General features: G+C 35.2%; 1 protein-coding gene across 1 annotated transcript; it reads right to left on the bottom strand.

The window, feature by feature from the left end:
* Positions 1-1,048: 1,048 nt before the first annotated feature.
* Positions 1,049-4,609, bottom strand: LOC126699904 (pentatricopeptide repeat-containing protein At5g52850, chloroplastic). The gene has a single exon (XM_050397875.1). It carries the CDS (start codon positions 4,443-4,445, stop codon positions 1,797-1,799), a length of 2,649 nt encoding a protein of 882 aa, XP_050253832.1. The 5' UTR covers positions 4,446-4,609; the 3' UTR covers positions 1,049-1,796.
* Positions 4,610-12,176: the final 7,567 nt, after the last annotated feature.

Here is a 12,176-nt window from a genome sequence, read left to right as displayed (position 1 = left end):
AACTAGCATCTAGAGTGTCTAAAATTCGAGTTCCAAGATAAAATTTGAGTTTTTAAGTCTCGATTTGTAGGTGGTGGAAGCTGTTGTGAAGGAAAAATCCATGTGGAACTCGACTTTCTAAGACTCGAGTTTCACCATTTTAATTCTTCTTCCTTGCATACTTCTGAGTAAGACACAACATTCAATCGCCCACCCAGTGTTCAATCTTTTTTAGATTGTTCCTCCTTTGTCGTTAGATCGTTATTCGTTCTGGGTTTCTTCCTCTGTTCTTCGTCTTTGTTCTTCGTTGTCAAATCATTCTTCATTCTGGGTTTCTTCATTGTTATCTTCATTGTTAAGGTTGGGTTTTCTTTTTTGGGAGATGCATTTCTTGTTTTTTTTTGGTTTTCAAAAAAAATTTCATGTGGGTTTCTTCTTTTTGTTCTGTTGGACCTTCAATGTTTTGGGTTTCTTCATTGTTATCTTCATTGTTAAGGTTGTGTTTTCTTTTTTGGGAGATGCTTTTCTTGTTTTTTTTGGTTTTTGAAAAAAATTTCATGTGGGTTTCTTCTTTTTGTTTTGATGGACCTTCAACGTTCTATTGGGTTTCTTCTTCGTTGTTCTCTGTTTTTCACTTAGAATATTAAGTCTTAAAGACTCGATTTTGATTTGATAGAACTCGAGTCTTAAAAGACTTGAGATCTATGTGGCATTTTCCTGTCAAGTCAGCAACTATAGAGCGAGTCTATGAGACTCGAGAATTATATACAACTCGAGTTTCTAAAACTCGAGATGCTAATTTGTTGAATTCTTTAAAACGTGTATTAACTTACTATTTTTTCCTCCCTAACTATATATGCTAGTTTGCAAAATCCCTCGAAGAAAAGGAGAAAAAAAGAGAGAAGAGAATCATATGGGCTATATGCTAGATACTACCAATGTTTTGAATATTGTTTTGGGGATGATTTCGATTTGACTACTGAAATGGAATAATTCATAGATGTATACACACAATTATTTATAAATATAAATTGGTAATTTTATAAGAATTCATAGAACATGTTAAATCATTAACCAATATAAATTCATAAAAGGTTTGTAACATCAAAAAGGATGCAAAAGAAATACTACACTTAGAAAATTTGACGAAGATGGAAAAAAAAGATTGGCTGTACTGGTTTACGCACCGATTTTAGCCATTCAGTCGGTACGGAATAGATTTCAAGACTTTGGTGGGCACTGCTGTGTGACAAGTAGGAATTGGCAGTAGCCTCTGGATACAATGACCCTTTTTTGGTTGGGTGAGTTCATTGATCAATCCTCACAGAAGTGCATTCCAATCACAAGTTAGTTTGAAAACGGCCATGGCGTCATGTCCTGTTGGCTTTTGCAAAGTGCACCATGAGTAATCTCATTAAGTTCAGCTTCCTACTAATCTTTCCAAAAATTCACTACTGCCAATAGCTAATAAATTGGGTTCTCTGTGATGGCTGTGATATAAAATGCAACAGATCCATCTGTTTAACGTGTTTCAAGTCTTTTGGTCTCTTCATATCCATTTCTTTCACCAACTGAAACGCTAACCACTTTCAACAAAATGTGATAATCAGGCTCAAGCGTCCTCAGCAGAATGTCATAAGCAGGGTTAAAATGTCAGGGATGAATGACAAGCTCTTGTTACCAAGTAGTCCTACTGGCAAAAGCAAGTAAAACTGTGGCATCTTTCCCTGCAGAACCTTAATCTTAACCTCAAAGAAATTCATGATCACAACATACAAAAGAGAGTTGTGAAACTTTTCTTCCTCTAATCATAACTATTAGTAGCCTCTGCATGAACAGTTACCCTTCTTAAAGGAATGGACTCGGTTCCCTTCCCTTAAAATTATTTCCCTATCAACCAATTCAGTTACGAGCATTACAAAATAATGGCAATCCATGCAAATACGCGTGTTCTTGATTATAAGTATTGGAGCCTTTGATGGTGTACTAAGAAGACCAAACGCAACAGCTAGCTTCTCACTATGATAAGATTTATCTCTATTGTCTCGATATAAATATCCCCGATACTTAAACTCAGTCATAAGTGATTCTATTTTCTCATGAATCTGATTTATCTGTGGATGTGATCTATCTTCTGCAGTGAAATGATGAATCTGGTTTCTTATCTCCATCCAGCTTTGACAAGGATTTTTTGTCAAACCTCTTTCTCTCATCAGCCCGCGAGCTTTCTCACTCAAGTCTGACCGGCCTGATCTATCATATAAGTTTGCAAGGAGTATGTAGAAAGCTGGATCAGATGGGTCAAGATCAATACCTTGTCTTGCCATATCTTCCCCAAGAGGTACATTCCCATGTAATTTGGAGGCACTCAATAATGTTTTATATATCAAAGCATCTGGCCTGAAAGGCATAGTCTTAATCACTCCCATTGCCTCCTCTAGCTGGCCAGCTCGACCGAGGAGATCAATTAAACAAACATAGTGATCTAGTTGTGGTGCTATGCCATGTGTTTCTCTCATAGAATGAAAATACTCAAGACCCAAGTCCACTAAACCACCATGACTGCAAGCAAAAAGCACTAACAAGAATGTAACCAAATCAGGTTTGACTCCCACTAACCTCATATCTTCAAAGGCAGAGAGAGCAGAGGAGATATAACCATTTGATGCCAATCCAGATATCCATCCATTCCATGATGCAACATCTGGCTCAGTTATTTCCCCAAAAGCTCTATGCGCATCATGTATGCAGCCACATTTTCCATACAAGTCAACTACCCCATTTGAGACTGAAAGCCAGCAGCGTAAGCCAGACTTCACTGAAAAACAGTGTAATTGCATCCCAGCTTTCATTGAGCCCAAGCCAGCTGCTGCAGATAAGAAGCTGGACATGCTAAATCCATCCATCTTGACATCATCCTTGTTCATGTACTTGATGATTTCTAACGCCCTGTCATGATAACCCATCTGATTTATTCTTGTGGCCAAACTCGTGTATGTGATGGCATCTCTGTGATCCATTTTTCTAATCACGCATCTAGCTTCATCCACCATCCCTAATCCAGCATAAGCATCCACGAGAGCATTCCCCACAACTATATCACAGTCTGCTTTAATTTTAATTATGTATCCATGGAGCTTCATTGTTTGACTATGAGATTTCATTGTGCTGCAAGCACCAAGGATGCTGGAGAGAGTAAATGAATTTGGAGCCAATCCCAGCGCTCGCATCTCCTCAAAAGACCGAAAAGAATCTTCTTCAAAACCATGTTTGGCAAAACCAGCAATCAGAGAAGTCCAAGTGATGACATTTGGTGAGGTCATTCCTCTAAACACTCTCAAAGCATTGTCTATGAGGTTGGAACATTTCATATACATATCAATTAGTGCATTTCCAACAGAAATATCATCCTCTAACCCAGCCTTAATCACCCTCGAGTGGACCTGTTCCCCCAATTCCAGTGATAAAATTGACGAAGAAGCATTTAGTATAGTTGAATACGAAAAATTGTTTGGTACAATACCAGACATCACCATCTCACTTAATGCAGCAATGGCCTCCTTGACCTTCATGTTTTGAATGAAACCAGATATAATAGCAGTCCATAAGAACACATCACGTTCAGGTGTCTGATTTGAGACCTTGACAGCATCTTCCATTCTATGGCACTTTGAGTACATATCAACAAGAGCTGTCTTCAAAATCACATTCAGCTCAATTCCTAGCAATATCATATGGGCATGAACTAATTTACCATAACTTGAACCAAGAGAACCGGATGCAGCAAGAAGCTTCACGAAAGTGAACTCATTCGGAGGCACCTTTTTCTCAATCATCCGGATATAAAGCTGTAAAGCCTGACTCCATTTCTGTGCTTGGACCAACGAAGAGATCATCGTTGTCCAAGAAACAGTATCACCACCATCCACACACTCAAAAACTTTGTATGCTTCTTTAGTACAATTGCACTTGGAGTACAAGTCAATCAAAGCACTTGCCAAAATGGGATTCGAATGGAACCCATTTTTTATCATATAAGCCTGAATAAGAGTTCCATAGTCAAACTCTCCCAAAGCAGAACATGACCTTAAGACACTAGACAATGTGAACTCATTTGGGTATTGACTGGAATTCAACATTGAATCAAACAACCTAAGTGCCTGCTCATGGTTTTCGTTTCTAACATAAGAAGACAGAATCCCAGTCCAAGACACAACATCCTTGCAAGGCATTTCATCAAAGAAGTGGTGTGCATGGTCCACTCCAAAGCATTTTGCATAGAGAGACAACAAGTTGTTGTTCAAATACATGTCATCTTGAAGACCCATTTTGATTATTGGGCTGTGAACACACACACCCTCTTTCAAAGACTTGGAGTTGCATAATGAAACAACTCGCAAGCAAATGTCTTGGAAATGGTATAGTTCGGTTCTGTGACAGGTCTTGGTGACTGTTTTACATAGCATCTCTTTCTTACTCTCACAAAAGAGCTTTGTTTTGACAGTTATTATATCAAAGCAATTCGTCACAAAATTCGTAGGGAGGTTTACGTGCAAATTGGTTTTGCAAAACGTTGAGAGAAAAAGATGCGCAGCTCTCTTTTTGTCTATTCAAAATATGAAAAATAGTACCGTTATTGTAGTCCTGTATAAGTTTGTTTTTAGGCCTTATTGTCGCCGCAATAAATTGTTTTGTGCAGAAGCTCGTAATTCGTTAACTAAGGTATTTTACTATTTACTAAATAAAAAACTTTCAATTTTTGGTGGTTATAACTTATAATCGCCACAAGAAATCCTGAAAGAATTCTAAAAATTAAACCCATACTTTTATTTTGTGGTTTGTTTCGACCTTTTATTTTAAAATTTATATAATTGTTTAATATTTATAAATAAGAAAAATGAAAAACTATACTTTATATAGAAACTAAGATGAGGAAAATGTAGGTGGATAGGTTTAATTTTTTAATTTCAATGATTTTTTTATATAAAAATATAAATTAATTTCAATTTAAGTAATTGGATTGATTGCAGTAATATTTTTCTCAAGACTTGAAATTTTTTTTATCAAAATTTTTTTATAAAATAATTTCAGATAAAGAAAATGAAAATTTTAAAGTATTAGGTGATTTTTTTTTCCTTTTAAATAAAGGGTGCAAAATGAAGTTTTGGGTTTTAAAAATGTGCTTTTGGGCTCCTAAAATGTCTAACCAAACGGACCCAAAATACCAAGTGAAAGTTATGCTTAAAGGATTTATGTTAAACCATAATCAAATATTACTAAAAAAAACCTACAATCAAATATTTAATTAAAGTAAAAATGGGGGACGGAGAGGATCTCATGATATCCATTACGGCATTTACCAAACCAATTGCAATTAAGTCATTCGAACCTACTTTCAGAAAATCATCAACAATGGATGAGCCGGCAGCATGCAAGCTCAAGCTCAAAGGGAAAAAACGGGGTTTCAAACCTCATACCAAGAGAAATATTCCAAACAAGTACAAAGAAAACAACGAAAGAAGTGGATTTCGAACCAGCATATGCAAAGCAAAGAGCGGAAAGGTGCTTTGTACCTCACTTTACTAAGCAGCGATCATTGTATTAGAAGCTCTCTTTCCAATGCCCGCCAATCATACTACTTCATTCTTAGTGTGCTGACTAGATACCCCACCAAAATGAAGGTGGATAGATTTAATTTTTTAATTTCAATGATTTTTTATATAAAAATATAAATTAATTTCAAATTAAGTAATTGGATTGATTGCAGCAATATTTTTCTCAAGAGTCGAAATTTTTTTTTATCAAAATTTTTTTATACAGATAAAGAAAATAAAAAATTTAAAGTATCGGGTGATTTTTTTTTCTTTTAAGTAAAGGGTACAAAACGAAGTTTTGGGTTTTGAAAATGTACTTTTGAGCTCCTAAAATGCCTAACCAAACGGACTCAAAATACCAAGTAAAAGTGATGCATAAAGGATTTATGTTAAACCATAATCAAATATTACTTAAAAAAAAAAAAAAAAACCTGCAATCAAATAATTAATTAAAGTAAAAAAGATACATAATCAAAGAGAGGTTAGTGATTTTTTAGCTCATTCTTTATCAAAATTTGCTAAGATTTTAACTGATGATGTTATCTAGGTTCAGGACTCTCACCCACCATAAGTGGAAGCTTTTGTATTTTGATTTGCTATCATTCAGTTATGAATTGAGAGATGGTCATTGTAATTCTTGGTAGAAACTTCCAGGAAGAAACAATGTATATTATTACTAATTATGTTTTAATAATCATTATTATATGAAAAGTATGCAATTTGGCAAGTGATTAATGCAAAGATGTATCAATATCGTGGAAGTTTACTTTGGGTCATTCAACAAAAAAAAAAAGTTTCCTTTGGGTCAAAAAGGTTTTATCACATACTGTTTCGTGGAAGATTCTAGACATTTGTCATGAAACTTCCTTAAACTATTCATTCTACTCTTTTTTATTTATTTATTATTTATAACAACTACTCATTCTACTCTTTATGCAAGTAAAGAATGTGTGAACATTTTTAATTTTAGAACCAAGAAAAGTATCAGAAACTAGAGAGCACGTTCTTCTCAAAAAAAAAAAATCCAATTTTAGGTGGTTAAAAGTTATAATCGCCACAATAAGTCCTGAAAGAATTCTAAACTTTAAACCCATACTTTTTTTTTTTTTTAGGAAGTACCCATACTTTTATTATGTGGTTTGTTTCGACCTTTTATTTTAAATTTTATATAATTGTTTAAGATTTATAAAAAAGAAAAATGAAAAACTATAATTTATGTAAAAAATAAGGTGGGGAAAATATAGGTGGATAGGTTTAAATTTTTTAATTTCATTGATTTTGTAAGGACAAAAATTTGGAACCCAGGCTCGCACTGTATGGAATCCTGGTTTAAAAAACCCAATGCAATGAAATTTGTAGAGTATGGATCAAAGGACTAGATTTGGATAAGTTAAGTAAAGGCTAGTATGAGATTAAGTAACACACAGACAAGAACAAAAACTGTTATGATGAAATAACCTTCGGTCCGAGGAGACACAGAATTTCATTTATGAATATAGATCAATACTTTAGGATTCTTTTGCATGCTACAGTATTCTCTCCTCTCTTTTTCTGTCCCTTCCTTATGGGAGCTTCTATATGTTATATAGGCTCTTCCTTATCATCTAGGCTTTACACTTGTTGATCATCCAAGCCTCCACTTGAGCACCTATCTCATCAGACACCTCTTTCAGTCCTTTGTGAGTTGTGGTAGCCAAGGTAACACTGTTCAGGGGTCTTCTTCACATTAATGCGACCAGGAAAGTAGTTGTAGTGCATTTAATGTGGTGGTGGTAGCTTTTGCTTAGATATTTTGTGTTTTCTTCCTTTTCACGTATTTAGGGGATGCGCTTCAGTGGCTTGGACATACCTCCGTTTCGGATTTTCAGTGTCCGAGGAGGAATTCCTCCTCGGACCTTTTCTCTTTGTTTCCCGTGATAAGGCTTAACGTGGATCGCCTAAGCCACGTTGCCTCCTCGGATAGGCTGGCGTCCTCGGACGGGCCCAAGGCCCAACTCGTTACTTTGGGCCATAGTCCCCACAGATTTTTATATAAAAATATAAATTAATTTCAATTTAAGGAGTTTAAAATTGCTGAGTCAATTTAACAATGAAGTCAGTTTCTTTTTTTCTTTTTTCTTTTTTTATCATTAACTGACTCATTAATTTTAAATAGATGAGAATATTTTTAGTGAAATAGTGGACAAGTGATGTGATTCAACATAAAGACTGTATAATTTCTCCAATTAAAGTAATTGGATTGATTGCAATAATATTTTTCTCAAGACTTTGAAAATTTTTTATCAAAATTTTTTATGAAATAATTTCTGATAAAGAAAATGAAAAATTTAAAGTATCACGTGGTTTTTTTAATTTTTTAAAAGGATTAATGTTTAACCATAATCAAATATTACTTTAAAAAAATACAATCAAATAATTAATTAAAGTTTCCATAAAAAAAATCAATTAAATTAAAAAAAAGACATATAATAAAAGAGTGAACGAGTGATTCTGTAGCCCATTCATTATCAAAATTTGCTAGGATTTTGACTAATGATGTTATATGGATTTAGGACTCTTCCCCACCGTATGCGAAAGCTTCTTTTTCCTTTTTTTTTTTTTTTAATTTATGGGAAGATTGAAATTTTATTAATAATGTGAAAAAGAAATTATATCACGGATAAGAGCTTCAATAAAGCAAGAAGATTCTTCAATCAAAACAGTGAAACCAACCATGCTAGAGGCATGTTTAGGTAATAAGTGGGCAGGCCTATTCCCGTCTCCGAACATAGGAGAACTCTACAAGGCGAAAGTCATTATAGAGATCTTGGATGCCTACAACAATTGAAGCCACTGAGGAAGGAGGGTTGGACAGCTCACACAGGGCACAATGAATAATAAGAGAGTCTCCCTCTAAGACGACATCTTGAATTCCATGGTCCTTTGCAAATTGCATTCTAATGATGCCGTAAATATCACCAGTGAACTACACGATCCTTGCACGCTTGCAACGATACCTACAAAAGAAAAGAGAAAAGACCTAACAAAAAGCACCGGTGTGGTGCCGGCCAAATACCCTCCGAAAGTTAAGTTAGACTATTCTCACAACTCTAGAGTGCTAGAGAAGGGTAAATTATGCGTACCTTGATTTGTGAGGGGATTGGGGCTTTTACAATAGTAGAGGGTTGGCCTCTCTTTCTTGGCGTAGAAGTCTTTTCCTTATAGGAATTCTCTTGAATAGTCTCAAACGTGATGGACAAGACACTTTCCTTGTAGAGAAGATCTTTATTTACGTGTGTATCTTTCAGAATTCTCTTTGTGCTAGGATTCCTATTTTCCTTGGGATTTTATGATGATTCAAGCGTGTGTCGCAAGTATTTCCCATCTAAGGTTTTCGCTGTGCCTTGGGCTTGCCCTCTGTTGGCCCATGGACTAGATCCGTCAGGCCTAATTTAACGAAGGTCCATCATACCATATTTTTACCCCCTTCACATGCCAACTTCAAAGGCTTTTGCCTCTAGCATGGATCTTCTTACTTATTGTGGCTTCAATTCTCCCTTTGTCATCCCTGATGATCACTCCCACATCCACTGCCTTTTGCGTGGAGAAAACAACATCGTCAACATTTATTTTGAATAGGTTTGCCGAAGGTGGATGCCAAGAGATCCTTCTTCGCTCATTGGGATTGTGGTGCAATTCTCCTGAACAACAACTTTATATCTCTAGGTAATGTGTTGCTCAACTGACAAGAGCATTCCCTGTTTTTCTCACATCCTCATGTTTGATCTTATTCCTATTGTGCCATCAGCCATGGAGCCCATGCTATGGTGACTACCCTCGTTACCTTATCCACCTCAATCTGATCCACCATTAACATGTTCCACAACAAATCCTGAAACTTTTGGCACATTACTGAACTCATGGATACCGCCAATTTTGAAAAATACCGTACTTCGCAAGCTTTTGGATAGGTCCTAAACAGATGCGCAGAAGACTCGGCCTCCAATCTACACTCATCACAAATGTCATCTTGAACCACCTTCCTTTTCATGATGTTGACCTTCGTGGGGAGGATGTTTCAACACACTCTCCATGCAAAATGCCATATTTTATATGGAAGGGGGAGGCTCCAAATCTGCTTCCAAAAATGCTGATTTTGACTGTTATCCGAGATGGCACTAAAATTACCAGGACAAGATAGTCTTACCGCTACTGCATATGCACTTTGCACACTAAGGCCCTGTTTGATACGCGAGATCAAACACATGTTTTCAGTTTTTAAATAATATTATACGTATTTTCACACACTTTTTCACCCACATGTATTTCTAAAAAAACTGAAAATTATTATTTAAACACACGTACCAAACGGATCCTAAAATGCCCATTAGGTGACTTGGCCCAAATCAACTTATTAGTAGATAATCGGGAAATGATTGGGATGCTTTTAATGACATCAACTTCATATGGAAGGAACAAGGCGTAAGGCGTCAAGGATACCTGATCTCCAACTTGCTGTTTCAAGATTGATCAATTCACTTACCCTTGTATCTGGGTGCAGTAACTATCTAAGGGAAGCCACTTTGTACGTGGATGAAGTTGGTAACCAATTGTCACCCAAAACCCGAATATTCGCTCCATTGCCTACCCTCCATCGTAGCCCCTCCTTAACCAGATTTTGAGTGGTCATAATACTACGCCATGTAAAGGATGGGTTATTGCCAAGAGATGCTTGAACAAATTCGCGCCTTGGAAAATACTTAGCCTTGAGAACACAATAAACCAAAGAATTTTGGCTTGTTTGAAGCCGTCATCCTTGTTTTTCTAACGAGGCCAAGTTGAATTGTTTGAGTTGTTTAAACCCCATTCCTCCGTAGGCCTTCGGCTCACATATCTTCTCCCAACTAAGCCAAGCTATTTTCTTCTCTTCCTTTTTTTGGCCCCACCAAAAATTCCTTATCATACTCGTCAAATCCTCACAACCAATGTCCTCGTAAAGGACATTGGTATCCAAGATGTTATTTTGGAGGGTGACTCATTGGTTATTTATAGTGCTCTTTGTGTAGCATCCTTACCACCTTCATCAGTAGCTTCGGTTGTGTTGGGGTTGATGGATCTATGCAAGGAGTTTAGGCAGATTGAATTTTCTCATGTTCAAAGGAAGGGCAATAGACCAACCCGTTTATTAGCTAAATATACTGTAGGCATAGATGATTTTTTTGCATGGATGGAAGAGAATCCTTACTTTCTTGAGCAAGCTCTTTCACATGATGTACCCTCTTGATTTTTCTGAATAAAGTTCTTAGTTTCCTATCAAAAAAAAAAAAAAATGGTGTAAGTTGCTCAGGGCCGGCCCTAAACATTTTGGGGCCTAAGGTAAGAATTAAAATGTGGCCTTTTTTTATACTTATGTATTAATTAAATTAATATTTTTATATTATAATATATTTCATTTAAAATCTATTTTTCTTGCCTTTTGATATGCAAATTCACTAATTAAATTTTTGTATTCAAGTTCTTCTAACATCTTCTTTTGAAGTTCATTATCAAGATTTGTTGTATTGCAAAATTGAACATCATTGTTATCTTGCAATTGTATCATTTCATTATCTTCTAACTCTTTTTGGTGAATTTCTTGTTCATTTATGATACTTTCATCTAAATTTTGTGTTATATTTTGTTTATTATTAATAATAAATTGATCCATTGATCCTTTTTTAGACTAAATTAATTTTTCTTCTTTTTTTCTTTTTTTAAGTTTTTCTTATCCAGATGCTTATTTTCTAGTAGACATTTCTAATCAAATAATATATTTATAAAGACTAAAATAAAAAATAACTTTCAAGTGTAAAGCAAATGAAAAATAGAACCTGATTTATATAAAAAGTATTGTTATAGTTTCACCTAATAATAACAAATTTTTAGCAATCTTAACTTGCATATATAAAGATTTATTCATTATATTACCAATAACTAATATATATTTATATATATATATATATAAACACAAGATTAAAATTAAATAATAATAATAATAATAATAATAATAGGCACAGCCATAACAAAAACAAGCCTAGCCCAGCCAAGAAGATGCCTGCCAAGACCCACCCACAAAAAACATAAAACAAATCCAATTACACCTATAAAAAAAAAAATAAAAAAAAAAATTGAAGGCCCAAACATGCAACATTGAAACATCCAGCCACAGAGCCTAGCCCTCTTAACAAATCTAAAGTAGAAAGCCAAGCCTTATTTTAAGTTATACCTCAAGCTCAAGAGTTAAAACCCATTTGCAAAATGCCAGAATCAAAACGCAGCACGGTAGCCGTGAAAATAAAAAGGCAGTTAGCTCGACAATAGTGGAGACTCCTCAGTGTTTTCAAATCGCAAATGATTTAGATCGGAGGAAAGGAAGCTTGACTACTTGAGCCAAATAGCCAGGCCCAGAAATAGTGGTGAGAAAGAATGAGAGAGGCGGAGAGCAAGAGTTGAGAGAAAAAGTAGAGCAAGAATGAGAAAGAGACCCAAAAAATTTTAGGGATTTAAGGTTTTTTATTTGTTTTGATTATTGATTGTTTTGTGGTTAATTTCTTAGACGGATTTGTAGTTTATCTTGTTGAATTT

The sequence above is a fragment of the Quercus robur genome, chromosome 9, assembly GCF_932294415.1.
Source record: "Quercus robur chromosome 9, dhQueRobu3.1, whole genome shotgun sequence".
NCBI classification, from domain to species: domain Eukaryota; kingdom Viridiplantae; phylum Streptophyta; class Magnoliopsida; order Fagales; family Fagaceae; genus Quercus; species Quercus robur.
The sequence above is the reverse complement of the archived record's forward strand: the minus strand, read 5'-3'. Positions and strand labels throughout refer to the sequence as shown.

Excerpts from the sequence above, each read along its gene's own strand:
- LOC126699904 (XM_050397875.1), bottom strand. The coding sequence starts at position 4,445 with ATGCTATGTAAAACAGTCACCAAGACCTGTCACAGAACCGAACTATAC.